A 23,600-nucleotide genomic window follows, 5' to 3' on the forward strand; every position below is an offset into this window, starting at 1 on the left:
AATTACATGTAAATGTTCATTGCATGACTAACTTTAGTGCTGCGTGATTTATTGCACATTCATTTCATATGAGCCACAAGACTTAAATGAAATCTGTAAGGTGATTTTAAATGCTTATTTCTCAGAGCCTTTTATCATGTTGTGAATTTCAGTGTCTTCGTTTCCTTTTCTAAAGAGTTCTTTCTGGTCTATTTCTTTATTTGACATTAGGCTGTTAAAAATGAAGTGAATGTGCCATGTCTGAAAAACTTTGTGGAAATGCTTTACCAGACTACCTTTGACCTGAGCTCAAGAAAGAAGCATTCATTGGTATTTGAAAATGTTTATGTTTTAAGTATTTGTACAGAACTCATGCATGCAATTTAGCAAAGTAGCATAGAATCATAGAATTGTAGTCTTGGATGGGACTCTGAGGGTGCTCTAGTCAAACTTCCTGCATTGCAGGAATCTCAACATGCAGCCCCCCCATTCAATTTGACACCCTACTGAGCCCCACTTAGCTTTGCAAATGTGCTAGCAGTTTTAATGCAGTGCCACTAGGAGGTTAGTAGTCAGAAAGATATCAGGAATGGCCAGAGACATAGGACTCAGAAGTTGAATGACTGAGAAGTAGAGCAGTAAGCTGTAGTCTATTTGATTTGAGGATTGTTTGATTTATTCCCCCTCCCCAAGTTTAGTGAAACAGCTTTTTAAACCGCAGAACTCCGTAACTCTGTACGGAAATCTTTCAATTATTCTCTTGCATACTGTAATTCTGAAAGATAAAATTGACAAGTTATTTTCCTCCTCAAACAGGCTTTGTATCCACTGATCACCTGCTTGTTGTGTGTCAGTCAGAAGCAGTTTTTTTTAAATAATTGGCATATCTTCCTGCAGAACTGTTTGTCCCATTTAAAGGTAAGGACAATTCTCTTAATATTTATGAATGTCTGTGTGTGAGTGCAGCAGACCTCCACCCATGCAGCAGAACCTTTTGCAGCAATAAAATACCATTGGTAAATAACTTTATGACACTTCCCCTTTATCGTCATGTTTAGCAAAATAAATGAAATCTGCATAATTTCAGTCCTGATTCTCTGTGATTTTATTTCCCGCTTTATCAATAACTGCGTATTTCCTTGATATAATATCTTTACCTGCGAGTTCATTATATAATAGAGATTTAAAATCTGTCAGATTCCTCCTAATCTCATGCCTTTGAATCATAATCATGAGTTGTATCTGTTGAAACCCATTGACTAACTTAAACCCATTGATTTCACTGGTTCTGCTATGAGTATCACTTATTTGGATACAACAACATATTCCTAGCTTTGTAAATATCAATGTTAGATATAAATTCCAGAAATTTTTATTTACTCTGATCAAATGTCAAAAAGCTACATGCATTAATTTTGAGATACGTTACTTTCCACCCAGTAAAATTACTTATTCCATAAAATCAGAGTAAACTTGAAGAGATTCAGGTGAAATTTCTGGGATAAAGATCCAGATATTTAGACCAAATTTTAACAATACATGATACTGTTTTGCTTATCTTCTTGTTGTTTTTAAAATACAATATTTTCAAGAAAAATCACATTCCTTCTTGCTCTACATCATGTCTTTCCTTCCATTCTTTCTTCCACCAATGCACAATTCTTATGTTGGTGCCTGCAATCCCTCTAACCTCAGTTTCTGCATTTTATTAAGGCCAATTCTTTGGTGATTAAGAGGTGATTAAAAATGTTTGACTCTTACTGAGTAAGTTCTGTGGAATGGGAATCATTAAAGCCAGGAAGATGAAAATAAATTTTGGGAGGACTTTCATTTTAATTACTGAAATTCTACCAAACCAAGAAACTATATTTGTTCCAATGTTGTGAATTTTTCCATCAGCTTAATTTGATTAGTCTAAATAACGTATGCGTTGAGATCCTAGCTATTTGCAAGTTAACTATTAAAGGTACACCAAGGCCCAGCCCAACTTAAATTGCTCAGGCAACAAACCATTCGTGACCAATCTATTATGCTCATGATCTTGGGGCCTTCTTGAGTGCTCCTTGAGGCATGAATATCTGTCACTAGAGGGGGATATCGCTCTGTGCATGCATCAAAGTGCACTTTATGTTCACCCATCTAAGACAACAAGGGAGAGCATTCTACATGAAGAAACACACTAGCATCAGAGACTAGAATGGTTATGTATAAGATGGTTCTCCAGCATAATCTTGCCTTCCTACATGGTTTCTATATCACTTTGTTATAGAGAATGGTGTGGGTTCAGTCATATGGGCATAGTAAACATGCCATTTCCATACTGTTAGGGTATGGTCCAAAGACTTGCTTACGGTGAAATTGGTCACAGTTGACCACTTTTGAGTCATGCTTATTTCAATGGAAGAGCTGAAAACATGTTTTCCCTGTTACTGAATTCAAAGGACTTCACAGGGTATATATATTTTCATTCCTTTGATAAAATGGATTTAACAAGAATTTTATGTTGTATACAGGCAAAATATTTAATGAATTTCTGCTGGTGATAGGTTGATATTAACAACTGGAGTCTTGTGTTTCATCTTGTTATAAGTGTTTCTTGCATCTGCCTTTGCGAAAACTTCAGAATTGTACCTGTTTTAAACTACGTAAATAATAGTGAAACATGCAAAATCTAGCAGCTAGGTGTTTTACTGTAGGATCATCTCCACATATAATTTTATATCGTGTCAAGGTTTTGTCTATTTCCTTTACACATTTGCAGCTATTTTGCAATGTCTACTTTTTGTTTGTCTCTGTCTACTTGCTATTGAAGCTTTCTCTGTGTAGCATATAGAGGAGGGATGCTGGTATCTCTCACTTCCTTTATTTAGAAAAAAACCCTTATTGCTAGCAATGGATGCATAAAATTTCTGTTGTTAGGGACTTTAATTAGAACTCATAAAGCATGTGTTTGATACTTTAACATAGTTTTGTTGACCCTTAACAACACAACATTTTATTATGGGGCTCTGTTCAACAGAAATGGCACATAACATTTACAGTACTAACTGTATATGAGGATTTCATCTCAGATGTCAAACTTTCAGACTAGAATTTACAACAATATTCCTGCTGTATATTGAGATTTTGATCTCTCTCTCTTTTTTAAGTTGGCAAATGCCTATAACAATTGATTTGAATCTCTTCCACTTTCAGAAATAATTTGAAAATATAAGGTGGGTTTTTATTTATGTTTTTAAAAAACATATAGTGGTCCTTGGCGCCCTGGCTAATGGCAGAGACTAGAGTATATCTTCCTTTGGTTCTGAAGCCCTAGGCTAACTGGCAGCTGGTGCAGAGTGTTCTTCCTAGAAGGAGGAGTGAAGCAAATGGTCTGTAGCTCCTTTGGATTATGAATGAAGCTAGGTTGGTCATCCCTTTGGCTTGTTGTTCTTCCTGGAAGGCAGGAGTGGAGCCTTCAAATTGCCATGGCCACCTGACTAGTGGCAGAGACCAGAGTACGCTTGCCTTCAATTCTGCAGTCCGAGCTAATGCGCATAAGGCTGGGACAGAATGGCATCAGTGTCTTCCTGGTGGCAGTGGGGCTGCCACTTACAGGGTGAGAGCAGGTACCTTTTGGTTGGAAGTGGCAACCTCACTACCCTCCTACTCCACCCTATCTCTGTTCTAGTGAGCAACACCATTGCCACTAGGAGGAGGAGGAAGAAGATGTCCTCCATCCCACACCACTACCGCAGGTAGCTGGCAGTGGTGTCTTATCTGCAAAAAGAAAAGTGTTTCTGCTGAATAGAGCCCCTGTAAGCAGCTTTCTGTTTGTGCTTTTTATTATTTTATTTTTTCATCTAACATGCATGTGCTTCCCGTTCTCATGTTTGTTATGTTTTGCTGTCTTGCATTGCTTTATTTAGATGCCATCTAACAACAGTATCAGAAAACAAATAGAAACTCTCCAGGTAAGTTAATATGTTGTATTAGCAAAGTAAGAAATAGCTTTGTCTGACTTATTTGGGGGGGTTGATTGTTGCATTGTATGTCCTCTTTAGTTGTATGCAAACTGCAATCACAGTGTGAAGAAGCAACTGCAGAAATAGTAGCTAATCTTTGAAAGGAAAATCAGGAGTAATTTAGTTTCAGTGGATAGAAGAAACAGCTGCACACATGGTATAGTTTAATGCTAATTACATTCCTGTTGCACTTGTTAAAAATGCTTCATGTATGTGAGTGCACAAAGAAATAAGTTTTCTCCGGGGGGGGGGGGGGAAGAGCTATGGCTTTCATACCACATTCTCCCTTTCTCCTTTGCATTGTAAGAATGAGGAGGTATGTGCATGATTTTTCATATCTGCATCCTCTGTTCCAGATATGGCACCCTGTGGCTCTCCAGATGCTCTTGGATTACACTTGCCGTTATATTTGACCACTGGCCATGCTGGCTAGTACTGATGGGAGTTGAGGTCCATCAACCTTTGGAGATCCACAGGTTCCCAATCTCTGCTCTATTCATCCCTGTGCTTTGGATTGAACTGAGCATTTTATGATGCCGAGGTCCCCGATTCAGTGTGTGGCTTGTAAGTATAACGAGAAACCACCACCATTCATTATGTGTAGTTGACTTGGATCAATTGCAGGGGAGTGAAACAAAGCATGTTTACATTAATCAAGAAAGAAGACTACGTAACTTTATTTGTGGATCTGCTCTGAGCTTATTGAAAATGTTTGAAAGACACCAGTGGGAGAATGGTACTGAGGATTGAACCAATATTGGCTTCCTTTTAATCTCTATTTCTTGGAATGCTGTTGTTTGCAGTGACTGAGTTTAGTTTCTAAAGGAAGAGTGGTTGCCCTTTGTCAAGGGCCACATTCTCTCAGGGATAATCTATCTGCTGCATGCCAGCAGTAGGTGGGGCCTGATGCCTCCATATCATCACTGCCTTCTCTCTCTCTCTCTCTCTCTCTCTCTCTCTCTCTCTCTCTCACACACACACACACACACACACACACACAATTCATTTATTCTTCATTTTCTTCCTGCCACACATCAGTTTATCCATTCACATACACAAGCACACACCCCATTCATCCATCATCTGTTCTGTCTCTTACGTACACCCCATCCATTCTGATTCTCTTCCATTCTACATGTACCTGCACATAAAAAACAAGACACAAATGTCTCACAGTAATCCATCCATGAACACACACTCCATTCATCAATAATGTATTTGTTATCTCATTTCAAGTTTTAATGTTAAAGAGTGAACTAATGTGGAAACTAAGTAGGTACAACTTAGGACTAGATATTGTACAATTCTTCCCTGTAGTACATAGTGGAGCAGAACCTGCTGGGATTAAGTGAATCATGGAGTCAGTTGCTTTACACGTGCCTTGTTGGCTGGTGTCTCCCAAAGAGAAATAATGCTAAGTAGTCAGATTTCTTTATCTGCTCAGGAGTTAAATACATTGCTAGAGCAGCAGGAGCTTGGAGCTTGCTTGTTGTTGCCCACATCAGGTGCTGAGGCTTCTGATAGCTCCCACTCTCTACCTGAAGCCTTGCAGACAACATTAGAAAGCTAGCAGCTTGCTAAGCTATTGAGCATTCAGATCTCCTCCTTTCCCCCCTAAACTGATAAGATCTTTTCTGCTCTGCAGTGAATGACTGCCCATGAATTTTTATGAAGTAAGAAAAATTAATACTCTTCTTCTTGAACATGTTAAGTGATGTACCTGATGGATTGCTATTCTGAATGATTCTTCTAGAAGAAGGATAATAGCTTATGTTTTTGAGAGAAGCCTAACCAGAATGAAAATGTGTTAGCACTGGCTTCATTTTGTTCCAGGAGCTTGTCCCTCCTAAGGAAAAACATGAAAAAGGGAGAACTGTCAACTATTCTGTGTTGGCAGAACACTGGGGAACCTTAGCTGTTTTCATTTAATTTTGCAAACAAAGAGCTATTTCTTCACACCCCCCCCCCAAATATTTGCTAAAATATTTACCTACATTTTCACTATTTACTCTTTGGTGATAAATGCCTTATTTTGGTGAGTGTCTTTGTCAGAGAGAGGTTCATCAGACTGAAGTGAGCTGAAAATGGAGAAAAGTAACCTCTGGTTAATTTGCCCCCCAATCCACCCCCCAATGCATTAGTATGTATGTAACTATAATTGTCCAATGCATAATATATAAACTATAATTGTCCAATTGTCCCCAATGCATTAGTATGTATGTAACTATAATTGTAACTATAATTGTCCAAACTAGGGTAGCTATACTTAAAATTTCAGTGCAGCTGAAGTTGGAGTTAAGTCCTCTGGTTGATTTCAGTGATACCTATGTTCAGCTAACATAGTTTGGGTCCATCTAATGGTTCCTAACTCTGGTATGTGCAGGTGGGTGATCAGAGCAAGCAAATAACGACAAGAAATGGTGAACAAGGAATGTGTGATTTAAACATACCAGGGCTTTGCACAACAAAGTCAGCATTGAGAACTAGTGAGGTTGTCTCAGTGTGAATGTGATACGTATGTAGAATAATTCTAACCAAAGGACTTCTACCAAAGATATGGCTGCTAAATTACAACTGTTATGTGAAACCGGGTCCCCTACAGCTCTCCATATCAGGCTTCCTGGCCAAGAGCCTCCCACCTTCTAAAATGTCCTTTGTGTGTCAGAACTCTATAGTATCATTTCCAATAAGAAGTAGCTTATTGGTGAGCGAGTGAAAGGGAGTCGTGTGGAGTTAAGAGTACAGGGAGCAAGGGAGGTAAGAATTGTAAGACACTCCTTCACTGGCTCAGAACAACTAAAAAGCTGTTCCTGTGATTGTTTCCTTAGATGTAAGTCCCATTCAGTTTTGGGACTTAATCTCAAGTGCGCTTGCACCCTAAGGCTACAATTCTATGCACACATTCTTGGGAGTAATTTTCATAGAACCTATTAACCAGGACCGGACTGAAAGCAGTTGTGTTGTGGAAGGAACAGACAGCTTTTATTCTTGGCGAAAGAGAGGGGAAGAGGAATGCTCCTGCTTCCAATGCACATGGCACTTCCACTCCGGCTACAACATGGCCCCCATGCACCTGAAAGTAGAAATGGGGAATGGGGAGTGGGTGCTTCAGCCAGCTCAGAATACCACTCCTGCCTTCCTAGAACCTGGACTCAGATTCTACTAGTACAGTTTTCATGGGATGGGGTGGAGAAAGTGCTCTGGCTCTTGCTCGCTGAGTGTTGTAGAAGGGCAGGCCTGTGATTATCCTTCTGCTTTGCATCAGTGCTTATGTCACATTGTCGTTTCCTAGAAGCCCTGTGTGGCAGCCGGTGCATCATACATATGCTGTTTGTGGTAAGGGCTCTTGGTCACAAATGTATTACAGCATAGATTTCCAATAATGAAATGTAATCTATTTAAATTAGTGTTTTAATAGTGTTTTTAAAATCTCCATTCAAAATGAAGTCCTATACATAACATAATATTTCTCTTTTTAAAATTATTTTTAACAGAACAAAGATCCCAAAATGTCTCGAGTTGCACTGGAATCGCTGTATAGATTATTATGGGTTTATGTTATTAGAATAAAATGTGAAAGCAACACTGTGACACAAAGGTAAGCGGTTTGGTTCAGTATATTTGAAACCTTTGTAACTTTTTCCTTCAAATTGAAAAGTACCGTGACTATTTTATGATAATACTCTTGCTGGGTTTTCTCAATGCGGCTCTCTCAATTGTTTCCTCTGCAGCCGCCTCATGAGCATTGTATCGGCACTTTTCCCAAAAGGCTCTCGCAGTGTGGTCCCTCGAGACACACCTCTGAACATATTTGTAAAAATTATTCAATTCATTGCTCAGGTGAGCCTTTCTGCAGTTTGTTTCAATGCATAATAACACTCCTATTTTTAAATTTGCCGCGTTTCCATATTACCTACCAAGGAACCTGCTGCAGGTTCAGAGAACTTACAAACATGTTATAGAACGCACATTTGCTTTATGTGGGTCTGTTAGGCATTATTAAGCTGAAAAGGAAGCCTAGAACACACTCAGTGCTCCCCTTTTTTCATGTAGCAGGTATAGTCAATGGTGATAGGCAAGCTGTCTTTGAGTGAAGCCTGTCTGCCGCCGCCGCTATCTTAATTGAGGAACCCATAATAAGCCTCTGAGAAACCCCATAGTTCCACAGAGTACAATTTGAAAACCACTGCTCTAGCCATTGCAGTCTGCTGTTGCTTTTTGACAAGAACAAGAGCAAAAGCCTTTCTTTGCATAACTCTTATTTGCCAAAAGAGTTGGCAGACTTGCAAGACACACACACACACACACACACACACCACAGTTTTGAATATATCACTAGAAACTCCTTTTTTCCTGTAGTAGAGCATTTAAAAACAATCTACATGTGAAAAACTTACTGCTTTCAAATAATTTGCATTAAAATAAAAACAATACTGGTACACTGCATTATAGAGAATTCACTTAAGAATAGTAACTAGTTTTGAGCCAGTTATCCTAAAACACAAAGCTCTAATATTCACTTTATTGGCTTTGATTATGTGCTACAGTTTACAAAAAGTCTTACGAAGACATGCTTTTCTTCTTAGGAACGCTTGGATTTCGCAATGAAAGAAATCATTTTTGATCTTCTCAGTGTTGGGAAATCACCTAAAACCTTCACTATTAATCCAGAGGTAAAACAAAATTGGAGCTAAAAATAATTGTTGTGTTTTTAAGTTTGTTTGTAAGGCGGTCAATTTCATATGCAGTTCTGAAGCAGGTTCACAGCAGTGGGTTTCCTTAGAAATTCTAGAACTTTGCCAATGTTTTCAGACAGTTCAGTTCTAGAATCTGTCTACAGTCTTTGTATTCTTGAGCATATATGCTCCTAATCCATGTAGGCAGGACTAGTTTGACTGCATCTTTGTCTGCCAGATGCTGGGTTGGTACACGCATGCAATGTGTCCTTTTGAGATTGACTTGCACAGGAACCTGATTTGAGGCTAACCAATAGGTTAGCCAACCTGGTGTCCTCGAGATGTTATTGGACTACAACCTCCATTATCCCCAACCATTGGCTATGCTGGCTGAGGCTCATGGGAGTTGTAGTCTTATCGGCATCTGGAGGGCATCACATAGGCCACTCCTGGTTTACTCAATAGAACCCTTGAGTTTTTATATCTTCTTTAGAATACATTATTTTGCAAAGGTCAGCAAACTTTTAATGGTTATTTAGTAAGATGTTTTGTGGAGATGTTTGGCCTGTTGAGCACTTCCTCTGCAGAAGGAGAGAAGAATATTCATATTGTAAAATGTAACTGAACATGAGTTGCAATAGCATGCCTAGGTTGCTAATAAATGTTCCCTTCTGCAGAGAATGAATATAGGGCTCAGAGTCTTCCTTGTGATAGCAGACAGTTTACAACAGAAGGACGGCGAACCACCTATGCCAACTACAGGTGTTGTACTTCCCTCAGGAAACACCCTCCGGGTCAAGAAGATTTTTCTCAATAAAACTCTGACAGATGAAGAAGCAAAAGTTATAGGTTAGTCGGTGATGGTATTGAAGGGGAAGAATGGAATGTATAAGAATCATAATGGTACAAAAAAAGTGCAGTGTTTTATTTCTTAACAAATCTAATAGTGCATTTTAAAATTAAATCAGCCTGTGGATCATATTTTTTATTACTGCAAGGGCCAGTAGAAGTGCATATCTTGCATGATACGATAATATTTATTGTCATTAGCCCATACAGAACAACGAAATTGAAAAAAATCTACATCAGACATTCAGAAACCAATAAGCCTGCTATCCCAGCCTGGTTAACCCCCTAAAAACTCTGATACCCCATAATTAAATACAATATACTCCCATATTCAATCCATAAAGCGTCATTGAAGAGCAGTGTACAAGTATAATTAATAGATAATAAAAAGTGGAAATATGAACCATCCATTCCTTTCTCTTGCTCAGAGCTTTCCAGTTTAAGAGCTAGAAACTTATCATACGCATCCATACCCATTCATTCTCTGACTGTCAGGCCTTAACGTAGCCAAAGTCAGAACCCCTAACCAGATTAGATTCTCAGTCAGGACAAAGAAGTGTGATTACCTGACTGGGAAACCCAGGAACTTGTAAATATATGGCAAGGGAGAGATGGGGGCAAACCTGATGATCAGGTTTCTGCCAGAAACCCCCTCCCATCCCATAACCCTGATGTATTTGTGATGTGTGCATGATGCTTCACTAAGTGTGTTATGGGTATAAGGGAAAACTTATAAAAGTTGGAGCTATCCTTTGTTCGAGGCTTCTTGCTGCTTCTTCCTCCATGTGGTGGGTTGAAGTCCTGTTGCAAGAGTCTTTGGAATAAAGATCAGGCCTACAGCCTGCTGCTTTGCTCCTATATTCCTGGCTGGTGTCTTTGTCAATCCAAGTGAGCCCAAGGATTTCCCAATAAGTGTGTGTGTGTGTGTGTGTGTGTGTGTGTGTGTGTGTGTGCGTGCATGCACTGCATTTTTTCTGTGCGCATGTAGTTCTTAAAAAGTACACTACAACTGCAAGAAAAATCTGAGATCCCTGAGAATAGAGAGTTTTATGGCTTCAAGTTGACCTTCAGGGCACAAAATTGAATCAGGAACACACCCCACCTAGTTGGAGGGACCTGTATGGCATCCACAAGTTTTTGTTTGACTACCAAGATATCTCTGTTCTAAAAGATTAGCCTGTCCCAAGGCTAATTTATTTCTCATTGGAATGTCCTTTATCTTTAAAAAACACCTTACTTGAACTAAGCCTCAGTGGAATTCACCATCAAACGGTGGCTTCAGGATCAATGCAAAAATGAGTATCTAGCAAGACTCAAAAAAGGTGAAAGTTAAACTAAAGTACACGGTTGAGGATCAAGCGCTCTTGAACTGTGTTCCCTCTTCAGGAATGTCAATATACTATCCTCAAGTAAGAAAAGCACTGGACAGTATCCTTAGACATCTAGACAAAGAAGTTGGAAGGCCAATGTGCATGACTAGTATTCAGATGTCTAACAAGGAACCGGAAGACATGATCACGTACGTAACAAATTAATCATGCTTATATCTGATTCATTGCAGTACTCCTTATATCTGAAAGAGAGTTGATGCATGATCCTGCATTGTTAAGCATTGTTAGGCTCCACTGTAGTCAACAGGGCTTAGCAGTTCTAGAACTGCGCCTATAGAAATCAAGTTACAATAAAATGTGTATCAGTTTATCATCAAAAATGTTTAAAATCCACAATTGAATTCCTAATGCATGTATTTAATGCGCTAATGAGCTCTATGTCAACTCTCCTTTGATGGTTTTAAACCTGCTTTATTTTCACAGCGGTGAGAGAAAACCGAAAATTGATTTATTTAGAACTTGTATTGCTGCTATCCCAAGGCTAATTCCAGATGGCATGAGCAGAACTGACCTTATTGAACTGCTTGCAAGGTAGAGACTGAACCTTTAATGAGAAAACCCATTTACAGTATTAAAGATGAATTTCAGAAACTGTTGTTAAAATATCAATATATTATTTGAATGATTAATATTTTTGCAATAGGGCAGAATAGATTGATTATTTAACCTTTTGGGTGGTCTTCAAAGCTAGTCCTATGCAGAGAAGGCCCATTGAAGTGAATGGACCTGACTGTTATTGAAATTTACTCAATATTGATCCAGAGTAGATTCTAATGTATAGTTAGCAGGATAAAAACTTAAACACGTTGCAGGATCCCCAAAAAATAGACCAGAGGCAATTGTATTTCATCCAGTAGAGCTTTACTGCTACTGAAGTCAAATGAGCATAATGGTCACAAATCCAATACATTCAGAATTGGCACTGTCCATAAGAAATCCAGTTACAGCAGATCTAGCTTAAACTTAAAATAACTTATAAGAAGTCTAAACCTTAACACTAAGCATACAATGTACAGAACACCACACCAGAAGGAAAAGATATAGAAATAGAAAGCGAAACCCAGGCTCCTTCTGGCCTTACTTTTATAGTCAGCATGACCTTGACAGAAGAGATAAGAGAACCAGTTTAAGCTAGCTGTATTCAACTTCTCTGAAGGTATAACCCAAACATCATGAACCTTCTGCTTGTTTCTTTCACACAGAGAAGCTTCCAGACCCCTCTTGAACTAATTAGAATAGGAAAGATCTTTACACATCGGATCAATACTTTCTGCACTAAGAAATGCAAACTAACTTGGGTTCACTGATTTTAGTGGGTTTAGTCTGAGTAGGATTTAGTTTAATACAATCCTTTCCACTCAATGTCTGCAAGGTGGCTTACAGTCGTAATATAAGATTGTCACCACTTCCCCTGCCCCCTGTCACGGTATGCAATAGTGACTTAGAGGGAGGGCAGGCAGAGCCCCACCATGCTCCCTACTACTGTTGCCGTCCATCTTTCCCATCCTGAACCATGTTTCCGTAAAGTGTTAACTTCTTTCCTTTAGTTCTAAACAGCAACTTTGGTTCCCCACAGGTTGACAATTCACATGGATGAGGAACTGCGTGCCTTGGCTTTCAATACGTTGCAAGCATTAATGCTGGATTTTCCAGATTGGAGGGAAGATGTTCTGTCAGGATTTGTATATTTTATTGTTCGTGAGGTCACTGATGTTCATCCAACACTTCTGGACAATGCAGTCAAGATGCTCGTGCAGCTAATCAATCAGTGGAAACAAGCAGTCCAAGTGCAAAATAAGAACCAAGACGCTCAGGTACAACTGTGCTGCACGAAGCTATTGTCAGTGTGTATGACTTAATACAGTCATAAATGCCTCACAGTTATCTGGGACTAAGTTGCATTATATTTCACTATTTATCAAAACACCAGTGTCACATTGAGTTGTAAAAGGGTAAAAGAATATTGAGAAATAATACATAATGAATTGGGAAAAAAATGTTTAAAAGTACTTTCCCAGAGTCCTTTCTGTTTAGGATAATTCAGACTGAAATTCCCAGGTGTCAAAAAAGGTTATATATGTATGCCACTACTGCGGCCCATGTTTCATTAGCCTAAAAATGGAAAACGAACGAGGTCCCAACCAAAGAAGAATGGCAACTTAAGTTGACAGAATGTACAGCTTGCAGACTTAACATATACAATAAGAGAACAAGAAGAACATTTAAAGTTTAAAGAAGATTGAAAAGTTTTTATTGAATATATGGGAAATAATTATGTACAGCTGAAAACACTGGCAGCATTAAGATAGATTCAACAGTGTAAATAAGTTTTGATGGATACAAGAATGGAATACTGAATGGTATAGTTTTTTGTAAAATATGCAGGGATTTATGATATGTAAAATGAACCATGGAAAGAGAAGGATGGAAGTGATAGATTTCTTAAGGATGTAAATGAGTACTTTAAATTGTAAAACACAAAATTCAATAAAAATTATATGGGGGGGGGGGAAACCCCACCAGTGTCACAAAGTTATATTTTCTTCAGATAGAAAAATTTCTAGAGACTAGGCAGAATGGAAATACCGGTAAAAATAAGAAAAAGAATGGTGCAGGTTGTAGACACAGGAATAGCGAAGTAGAAGAAGAAACATGTTACGAAGTTTAGGATGAATTTGAGTTGTTTAGGAAACAATTTAATATCTTGCTTATAGAAAGGCTTAAAAGCAGTCTTCCACAATATGGTGCATGCCAAATGTTACTTAACTTTACCATGCTGGCTGATGGGAGTTGTAGATCTGGAGGACACCATGTTAGAAAAGTTTGCTGTAAGGGGTGCAGAGATTGCATTCCCCCTCCTTTCCTTTATTCCTTAACTGCTTTGGTACTGCTTGTTTCTTTGATCTTGCTGCTTCTGAGTAGGAGGATCATAACAATAGTGTAATTAGCAGAAATATTTTGCCTGGCTTTCTGTAGTCCTAGTATACACAGAAAATAAAAATGGAAAGAGTGAGCATATGTGCTAATAATAATTAATACAGATAAATAAGTCCCGTTGAGTTCAGTAACTCCTGTTTTTCCTTTTAGCGTGGTGTAGCCAATGGAACAGCTCCTACCCTTCCCTTGGAAAAGAGTCCTTATTCAAGTGTATTCCACGTGGTAGAAGGATTTGCATTGGTCATTCTCTGTAGCCCAAGATCTGCCACTAGACGATTAGCTGTCAGTTGTCTTAAAGAGATAAGGGCCTTGTTCACAGTCCTAGACATTTCTAAGGTAAGCTAATTGCCACATGTACTGAAATGTCTTATCAATATTCATTGACTTTGTCATGCAACATGTATTTGTAATTTTTAGGGTGATGAAGAGTTGGCAATAGATGTAATGGACAGACTGAGTTCATCTATTCTTGAAAGTTTCATACATCTCACTGGTGCTGATCAGGTATGGTTCTTTTTTTAAAAAAAGAAACTGTTACTCATGGCTAGTGATGTTGAAGTGGGGAGAATCCATGCTGGAGAGGGAGCAGGGAAGGGAAATCCTGTAGCCCACTTGCTAACTTATGGTTAAGAGAGAGGCAGCATTATGTTCTTTCTTAGCCACAAAGGCACACTTTAAAACAAATTCATGTGTACTAAACTGATTTATTTTTGTTTATATACACAGACTACGTTACTGTACTGTCCCAGTTCAATAGATTTACAAACATTAGCTGACTGGAGCTCCTCTCCTATCAGCCATCAGTTTGATGTTGTCAGTCCATCACATATATGGATATTTGCACATGTAACTCAGGGTCAAGACCCTTGGATTATTAGCCTCTCCAGTTTTATGAAACAGGAATATCTTCCAAAGCACTGCCCTACAGCCGTGAGCTATGCCTGGATGTTTGCTTATACCAGACTCCAACTGTTGTCTCCACAGGTTGACATAAAGTAAGTGCCTTTCTTAATATAACTTTTTCTTTCTCTTCTTCTTACAACAGCTATACCACCCTTCATCCAAAGAGCACAGGGTGGTATACAATATAAAAAGAGAAAAATACATACCATAATAATAATAAAAAAATACCCCCAGTTTCTTTCATGAACATGGAAGTCTTGCATTGACATTAGCTTGCTAACGTAGGGTTGCCTTACGTCTAGGATCTCCCGGATATGTCCTGTTTTGGTGGGATATGGCAACCCTAGTTAATATTAATTTATTTTGATAAAGCAATATAAAAACAGAGGACATTCTTGAAAGTATGTGGAAAGCTAGAACAAAATATACACATACTTTTTAAAAGGTTGATTCATTATTGGAGTTTATACAGAATTGGGAAAAACTATGGTAGAGGATTTCCCCACTGCAGTCCTGAGAACAGTGTGTAAAGATTTTCTTCGAAGGCTTATCTTATGCCAGACTTTGTAATATGTATGCAGGCAAACTATGCACATTCCTAGTTTTGTGGAATCTTTGTTGAATAATGAGATCATATTAACCAGAGACATTCAGTACATTACAAGAGCTCTTTAAAAAATAATAACAACAACAATCCATTTTCTTTCCTTTTCTCTTCTTTTTTTAAACAGCAGCCCTATCAATGCCAAGAAAGTAAATACTGCTATAAGCAGCGACTCCTATATTGGGCTCTGGAGAAATTACCTGATTCTTTGCTGCAGTGCAGCAACGTCTGCATCCTCTTCTGCATCTGCAGGTTCTGTTAGATGCTCCCCTCCTGAGACGCTGGCGTCTACTCCAGATAGTGGCTACAGCATTGATTCAAAAGTATGTTCACTCAGTGCTTCTAAGCAACTTGAAAATTTTTGAAGTATCAGAAATGCATAGGCAATGTAATCTGTGATTCCCTTATTTTCATATGATAACAAAAGAAATGGCAAAGTGCAAGGTTGGTTTATTGATCCTGCTCTAAAGCCATCCTCAATCATAAATGGCACTCTTTTTCCCCAAGATTTTGTTGTATTTTGTGTTGATTTTAATTGTAAGCTGCCCTGTTCAGAACATAAGCAGCAGAAGGGCAGGATATAAATTTTCCTATAAATAAATAAAATAGGTAAATATAAAAGCTAGAAGAGTTGATGAAAATAATAAGCAGCAGTCTTTTGGAGTCAAATGAAAGGATATCTGCATTAGATATAAAGTCATTGTTGACTCATTAATGTAGAAAATTGTGAAGGCTAATGGTCTAGTTGGGTTGAAAAATGATTAGAGAAATTTGAGGCCTGTCAAAAGCTGTTAGCAAAAATATTTGAAGCTGACGACTTCTTCTGGACCTCTTTCTAGTCTGCTTGTTGGAAGGTTTCATAACACACCGTTGTGAGAAGCATGGAAATAGCATACATTGGAAATACTAGAGATATCATAAAACCATAATTACTTGTGAAAGTATTCCAAAGATGATACCCAACACTGAAGAAAAAGTATGTTAACAGCAGCTGGCAAGCCCTGTATTAGCGGTATCCATTTAGATGGGAATTGTGAGATTCTCTTAACCTCTTTCCATCATTGATTGCCTTGTCTTGAACATCAGCTCTTGTTTATTATAATGATATAAACATAATTACAAACTGAATTATGATAAGTAGGTACTGATATCCTCTTTCTGTTTCTAGATAATTGGCGCTCCATCCCCTTCATCCTTGTTTAAGCACATTGTTCCAATGATGCGCTCTGAAAGCATGGAAATTACAGAGTCCCTTGTGCTGGGCCTTGGCAGGACCAGCCCAGGTGCTTTTAGGTAACCATTTTACATTCTTTTCATTTTGGTGTATATGTAGTAGGCCGTTTATAAAGCTCCTAAAACTACCTAAAGTAGCACCACACAATATATCACATCACCACACTGTTTTCATTGGTTGTTTCCCAAGGATCTAAAGGCCGAGAAAGGGGAAGAAGGAGGCAGGGCAGAAAAGGAGAGAACTCACGTCTGTGGTAAATGACATGGGCAGGTTAAAGCAAGGCCTTGGTGGCGGGTCTCTGTGTATCACAGTTTCTCCACTAAGCAGAGGAAAGTGGTAGTTTAAAAGAGCGGCAGGGTTGAAGAAACACTGAGAGGAAAAAAGTGGTTTTAAACAACAGCAGAATTTTTGAGTAAAGCAGAAATAGCGATACACTACAGTGAAAATTGTGGTTTTAAACAACAGCAGAAGCTTGAATAAAGCGGCGCTGGAGAGGCACTGAGGGTTTTATATTAAAAAACAGTTTTAAGAAGGAAAAATACACATCAGAGCATTTCCCAACTCTTTTTGTACTCAAAACATGTTTAAAACAGCCCCCTTTTTCCTCTCAGTCTCTTTCCATCTCTACTTTACTCAAATGTCTACCTGTTACATTTCTTAGCTGCCTCATGGGAGAGAGATAACAGATGCAGAGTCCTCAAATAGTCAATAATAACTTCACATGATGTATTATGCATTGTCTTTAACATGAACCCCTCAATTGAGTGTAATAATGTAGAACAGGTATTTTTAGAGAGCCAGTGTGGTGTAGTGGTTAAGAGCGGTAGACTCATAATCTGGTGAACCAGGTTCGATTCCCCGCTCCTCCACATGCAGCTGCTGGGTGACCTTGGGCCAGTCACACTTCTCTGAAGTCTCTCAGCCCCACTCACTCAAAGAGTGTTTGTTGTGGGGGAGGAAGGGAAAGGAGAATGTTAGCCGCTTTGAGACTCCTGAAGGGGAGTGAAAGGCAGGATATCAAATCCAAACTCCTCTTCTTCTTCTTCTTCTTCTTCTTATTATTATTATTATTATTATTATTATTATTAACACACAAACACTTATATATGTACATCAACTGAATTGAACCTTCTCTGAATGAAAAAGCTGACTGACCGGCTTGATATTAAGATATTTTAAGATGAATAGAAACATACATCATCACTGAATGTATGTGCAAAGCAGGGCTGTGGAATAGACAATATAAATAGCTTCAAGAATAGGCTTGGGAAAGTGAAAAGTAAGTACTAGCATGAGATGGGAAGGAGTTAATATGGAAGTGGGTGGGGTTGGTGAACAATTCAAGCAGAGTTGCCCCCTGCTTGCATTTAAAAATAGTACTATAAAATGGGAGACACTGCCAGCACTTTGTGATGGCTAAAGATTGTATTGGTTAGCATGCAATTTGTCTCCCATATATCCTATTGATTCATGACTCTTCTTGTACAAAGAGTAAGACAGTGTAGGATTTCTGAGTTTTAAGATGATGATTGGTTGATTATTTTGGAGAGCCACTATTTGCATGCTTAGATTGACTTCTGTAAGGTTCTCAAAGTCTGTGAAGTAGATAGTAGATGATAATACCATCAGCATAAGAGGGTTCCAGTACTGTTGGGTGTTAAATCTGTATGTGCATGTTTTTAGAAACTCCTCACCATTGGCAAAAGCAACGGAATGCCTGGATTTAGAAACCTGCTATATTTTGTCAAACATAGTTGAATATCTAAACTACATTCAATTCCCCCCTTGCTTGTGTTAGTCATGCAATTCTCATATAAGCTGTACATCTCACTACTTGTCACCACTAGAATTCTAGATCACTGGGCTATTCTCTTCACTGTCTGCTAGTAGGCAGGCTCTTTCCTAGAACAAAAGACTGGGGGCCTACAATAGGCAACATCTTCCATTTCCTGCAGCGATCCAGTCTTTCTTCTGCCTCCTCTGAGAACAGGGTCAGGTTTCTGGGTCTGCTTTGGCTAGCAAGGCAGATAAGTATTTAATTTTTTAAAAAATACCTTAATGAAAATTCACAATAGATATAGATAGATAGATAGATATGTTCCTAAGGTTACCATAAGCGAATTTAAATACATGTATCAAAGCATAAACTGATATCTGAATGTGCTTGGTTGTAATATTTGGAGACATAATTACTGATTTTACAGTATTCTCATGATGATTTGTAATTTTCTTCCAGGGAATTAATAGAAGAGTTGCATCCTATAATTAAAGAAGCACTTGAAAGAAGGCCAGAGGTAATCATAAAATCTTGGAATTGTAGAATTGGAAGGGACCCTAAGGGTCATTTCGTCCAGCTCCCTGCAATGCAGGAATCTCAGCTAAAGCATCCATGACAGATGGCTATCCAACCTCTGATTAAAAATCTCTAAGGAAGGAGAGTCCACAACCTCCGGGGGAGGACTGTTCCACTGTGGAACAGCTCTTACTGTCAGAAAGTTTTTTTGTATGTTTACTCAGAATCTCTTCTCTTTTAACTTGAAGCCATTGGTTAAAGTCTTACCCTCCAGAGCAGGAGAAAACAAGCTTGCCTGTGAGATTTTACATGGAGTTATGCATCCATACACAAAGCAGATGTTTGAGTGTGGCTTGAGTTTTCTTCATTTGCACAGCAGGGACAAATTGTATGCTTAGGGAAAACTCAAATAAACTATTCACTTGAGTGACAGACATTGCTGTTCTTATTTTACTACCTGTCACAATTGAGACTGTTGTGATGACTGTAGTAATACATAATTTGGGTGCATTTCTGCTATATGACATTTAAATTATTGTAATCTTGTTCCATAGCTGTGCTTAGGCGCTAGCATAGATCAAATAGACTGATTAAGTTGAGCTTCTATAGTCAACTATGCTGGAGGTTACTACTGTGACAAGTTTCTCTTTTATTATATTACTGCTAGGCTGTACAAGTGACTTTTGAGCTCTGAGAGTTCTGCATCAGGAACTTTGATTGAAAATCTCCCTTTAACACTTTCCAAGAGAGGAGCTGTGCCCAGTATCTATTTCCCATGTGCCATTTGTTGGATGAGCTTAAGATAAATACTTCCTTGGACATGTTTGAGTTTTGTTGGATTTGTAATTATTGTGCCACCCTCTTTGTCAATAGTGAATAGGCAGTAAGAGCCTATCCTGATAAAGTTTCATGCTAAATGTTAAAAAGTATTATCTGAACATATCTTGGAAACCTAGTAGCAAATATAAGCAGACATATCTAGTCGTTCTGGTAGTATAAAAAACACGTTGCGAATAGCGCATCGCTTAGAAATTCTAATGCCAGGAAATAGCAATATCAAGGAAAGATTGCAATTGTCAACATAGTGCTTCATTTAGTTTGTCCAGCTAGGAAATAAATGCCCCAAATGGCATATTATCTAAAACAGGTGTTTTGAAGCTTTCTGTCATACTCAGTTGTAATTTAACTGTGCTGCTCTATTTATCTTTCCTGACAGAACATGAAACGGCGCAGGCGTCGAGATATTTTACGTGTACAGCTTGTACGGATATTTGAACTGTTGGCAGATGCTGGTGTCATTAGTCACAGGTAAGGACAAAGTTTCTGAATAAGATTCTGCCAAATGCGACTAGGTTTAGCTGCAGTACTAACATGCTGCAAAGGGAAGCCCAAACCTACCTGGGGCATCTGGGTGCAAGGAAAAGAGGATAACTTCCTCTCTTTCCGTGTGTATGTGTGTGTGTGTGTGTGTGTGAGAGAGAGAGAGAGAGAGAGAGAGAGAGAGAGAGAGAGAGAGACAGCGAGTTCAGAGCATAGCTATAGGTGTGGGATGTGCAAGTGTAAAAGTTAAATACAGTGGTACCTCAGGTTACATACGCTTCAGGTTACAGACTCCGCTAACCCAAAAATAGTGCTTCAGGTTAAGAACTTTGCTTCAGGATGAGAACAGAAATCGTGCTCCAGCGGCGCGGCGGCAGCAGGAGGCCCCATTAGCTAAAGTGGTGCTTCAGGTTAAGAACAGTTTCAGGCTAAGTACAGACTTCCAGAACGAATTAAGTACTTAACCTGAGGTACCACTGTATACCTTCAGTGTACGAAGCAATCTATATACATCCTATTTCTATTAGTATCGCATGCAGGTAAGATGAAATCAAGTGAGAGTTGAGCTCCCCCAAGTGGTTGAAGGCAGAAATCACTGTTAAAGTTAAAGAAGCTTTTCTACATATCATTACCCTTTAAGATCAATTTTTATTGCTGCCTTCACCTGGGTGTTTGTATAGTGACTGTGTTATATTTGTCTATCATCTCCTGTGTGTGCCTCAACCCTTCTCATTTTCCGGACATTTTTTTCTAGCCTTTTCTTTTTTCTTTTTTGAAGCCTATACATTCCCCCTGACCTTGTCAGCTCACTACTCTGGCCAGATGCTCACCCCATTTCCCCCCAGGCCAAGCTATTCAGAAACAGGGCAGAGTGGGAAGTCCACCTTTGGTGATTACCTTCACCAAAAGAAGATGAGCTTTCTATATGTCTTGTACTAAGGCATGCAGAACAGCTCAGCATACTGTGGTCATAGTTGCTTTGCATAGTACTAAGGAATATCCTTGGCAAAATGGTTTTAGTTGCAGAGTTGCTATATAGCATCAGCAGTGCAGCAACTATAGGATTCAAGTGCTTGGCAGCTCAAAGATTTCCTACTAAATGCTCTCTGTCTCTCCGAAAACGTTTTCTGAAACTTTGGGAATGTTAATTCCAGAAGACTATGTTTTCATATGTTTATCTTGTAATTTTCATGTTTTCTTTATAGTGCAAGTGGTGGCCTTGATAATGAAACACATTCCCTCAACAACACTTTATTGGAGTATGTGGATCTAACAAGGCAACTCCTAGAAGCAGAAAATGAAAAGGACTCTGACACACTGAAAGATATCCGATGCCATTTTAGTGCCTTAGTGGCAAATATCATTCAGAATGTTCCAGGTATTTATTCAGAAAAGGTTTCATATTGATTCCATTTTAGTATATCAAGCCCAAATAAAGGTCATGCTCATAAGTAATTGTGATTTTATTTCTACATTTGAGGAGTGTGCTGATGATCAAATTTATCATTAAAATCTTGCTCTTCCGAGTTTACTATATTTTAAAATTATCCATTCCAGTTCAGCTTTCCATTGGTTGCATTCACATGTAGTGGTAAGTGAATAAACCATGGTTTGCACTGATGCATGAAGCCCAGTGACTTATCTCATTGCTTCACACAAATTAGGAAGATGATACTTTGTATTACAGCCAAACCTGGGATAGTGGCTCGTTTGTCTCTAACAAACCAAGATTCGTTAGCCAATCTAATACGGTTGCCATATTTCAAACAATGAAAATCTGGACAGAAAAGTTTTTTTGTTGAGCTATTTTTCATTTTGGCCAAATTGATGAACTTTTTTGGCAACATCACAAAGAACCCCACAATGCTGTTTTTGAGCTGTTTTTATGGGGAAATGGCAAAAAACGCCACTGCCTAGCTACAATTGCTGCCACAGTGTTTGCATTCAATGAAAGTGTAAAGGCAGTAGACACTCATTTTTCAAGTCAACTCAAAGGCATTTTGTTCATTGTCTTCATCTATATATTTACCTTCTCCATTCTCTTCTGAGGTTACACATTGTAAAGATATGTTGGTTTATCTATCTCTTGGGTAAGGAATGTTACATTTCTGCATAGAACAGTCTAAGGCACAGCTTTGATTTGATGACAGTAAAGAATAGAAGGCAATCTGGTTAAGAGAGTTCACCTTTACGTTTGTTCATTTCTTAAAAGACAAGCTAAGTTTTTGTTGTCTATCGCTGGTATATTTGGTTTATGTAAAAGGATTTTTGCTTTGTTCATCTGTGTTGCTTTTGTAGTTCACCAGAGAAGAAGTGTCTTTCCACAGCAGAGCCTCCGACACAGCCTCTTTATGTTGTTCAGTCACTGGGCAGGACCTTTCAGCATCATGTTTACTCCTCTGGACAGATATAGTGATAGAAACATGCAAATAAACAGACATCAGTACTGTGCATTAAAGGTAACACTCTTAAGAACATATTTTACCAACATATATTTACTAATAGTGATATTTCATCAGCTGCCATATCGTTAGCTTTGATTTCAAGATTGTGATAACCTTCACTCACACCTAAAACATTAATGTTCCCACATGTTTGTAGTTGCTGCAACTTGTCCTCAGGCAGCAATTACACTAAATGACAAGGATCCATCATTGTTCTAGAGAATCAGCTTTCTGTGTAAATAGTTTAATGTTCTCAACTTACACAGAAAAAGAATGTTTCACTTTGATTAGTCCTTGGAATAAAATCCGGAGGGTTGTCTACTCAGAATAGACTTGTTGAAATTACTGGACCCAAGTTAGTAATTTCAGTAGGTCTGCTCTGAGTAGGACTAACATTAGCTACATCTAGGGTTGCCATATTTCAAGAGGTAAAAATCAGGGCACAGAAAGTTGATGAGCTTTTTTAGGACAATCGCCCAATAGCCCCACTGCCAAGCCCAACCTGACCATGCCAGAGCCAGAGCCCAGGCCAACAGAGCCAGAGCTGCCTGCACACAATTTTTATTTTTATTTTATCCCAAATCCAGGACATTTGCTTAAAAAATGTAAAATTTCCCCTGGATGGGCATGTAGGACCCTCAAAAGAGGACATGTCCAGGAATTCCCAGACACATGGCAACCCTACTACAACCCTAGTTTGTTTGTTTTTTAAAGTAAAACAATAACAACCTCTTTTATCCCATTTCTTTAAAGGCTATGTCTGCTGTACTTTGTTGTGGCCCTGTTGCAGATAATGTAGGTCTCTCATCAGACGGCTATTTGTATAAATGGCTGGATAATATTTTGGATTCGCAGGATAAGAAGGTAATGTATAAGCACCAGTGACCTTAAAAAGAGTGGTTTGTAGTCAGATAATCTGGCTGAGATTTCAGGAACCTGCAAAATGTATAGTACCTTCTCTTGCCA

The 23,600-nt window shown here is 38.6% G+C and overlaps 1 protein-coding gene across 13 annotated transcripts in view; it reads left to right on the forward strand.

The window, feature by feature from the left end:
- The window catches only part of FRYL (FRY like transcription coactivator), a 149,005-nt gene that overhangs the window by 74,565 nt on the left and 50,840 nt on the right, over positions 1-23,600 (forward strand). For 6 of the 13 annotated variants that reach the window (XM_083754769.1, XM_083754770.1, XM_083754768.1 and 3 more), the window contains 20 exons: positions 211-309; positions 796-897; positions 3,888-3,932; positions 7,478-7,581; positions 7,715-7,823; positions 8,570-8,656; positions 9,337-9,508; positions 10,895-11,027; positions 11,323-11,430; positions 12,476-12,713; positions 13,987-14,172; positions 14,254-14,340; positions 14,563-14,831; positions 15,471-15,666; positions 16,512-16,636; positions 18,814-18,871; positions 20,087-20,178; positions 21,396-21,568; positions 22,489-22,649; positions 23,388-23,498. In XM_083754769.1, the coding sequence (XP_083610895.1) occupies positions 211-309; positions 796-897; positions 3,888-3,932; positions 7,478-7,581; positions 7,715-7,823; positions 8,570-8,656; positions 9,337-9,508; positions 10,895-11,027; positions 11,323-11,430; positions 12,476-12,713; positions 13,987-14,172; positions 14,254-14,340; positions 14,563-14,831; positions 15,471-15,666; positions 16,512-16,636; positions 18,814-18,871; positions 20,087-20,178; positions 21,396-21,568; positions 22,489-22,649; positions 23,388-23,498 (2,655 nt within the window). The remainder of the gene's footprint in view (positions 1-210; positions 310-795; positions 898-3,887; positions 3,933-7,477; positions 7,582-7,714; positions 7,824-8,569; positions 8,657-9,336; positions 9,509-10,894; positions 11,028-11,322; positions 11,431-12,475; positions 12,714-13,986; positions 14,173-14,253; positions 14,341-14,562; positions 14,832-15,470; positions 15,667-16,511; positions 16,637-18,813; positions 18,872-20,086; positions 20,179-21,395; positions 21,569-22,488; positions 22,650-23,387; positions 23,499-23,600) is intronic. The other 7 variants (XM_083754771.1, XM_083754778.1, XM_083754776.1 and 4 more) reach the window with 3 other exon arrangements.

This window comes from Podarcis gaigeae, assembly GCF_964106915.1.
Source record: "Podarcis gaigeae genome assembly, chromosome: 9".
Taxonomy (NCBI): Eukaryota; Metazoa; Chordata; class Lepidosauria; order Squamata; family Lacertidae; genus Podarcis; species Podarcis gaigeae.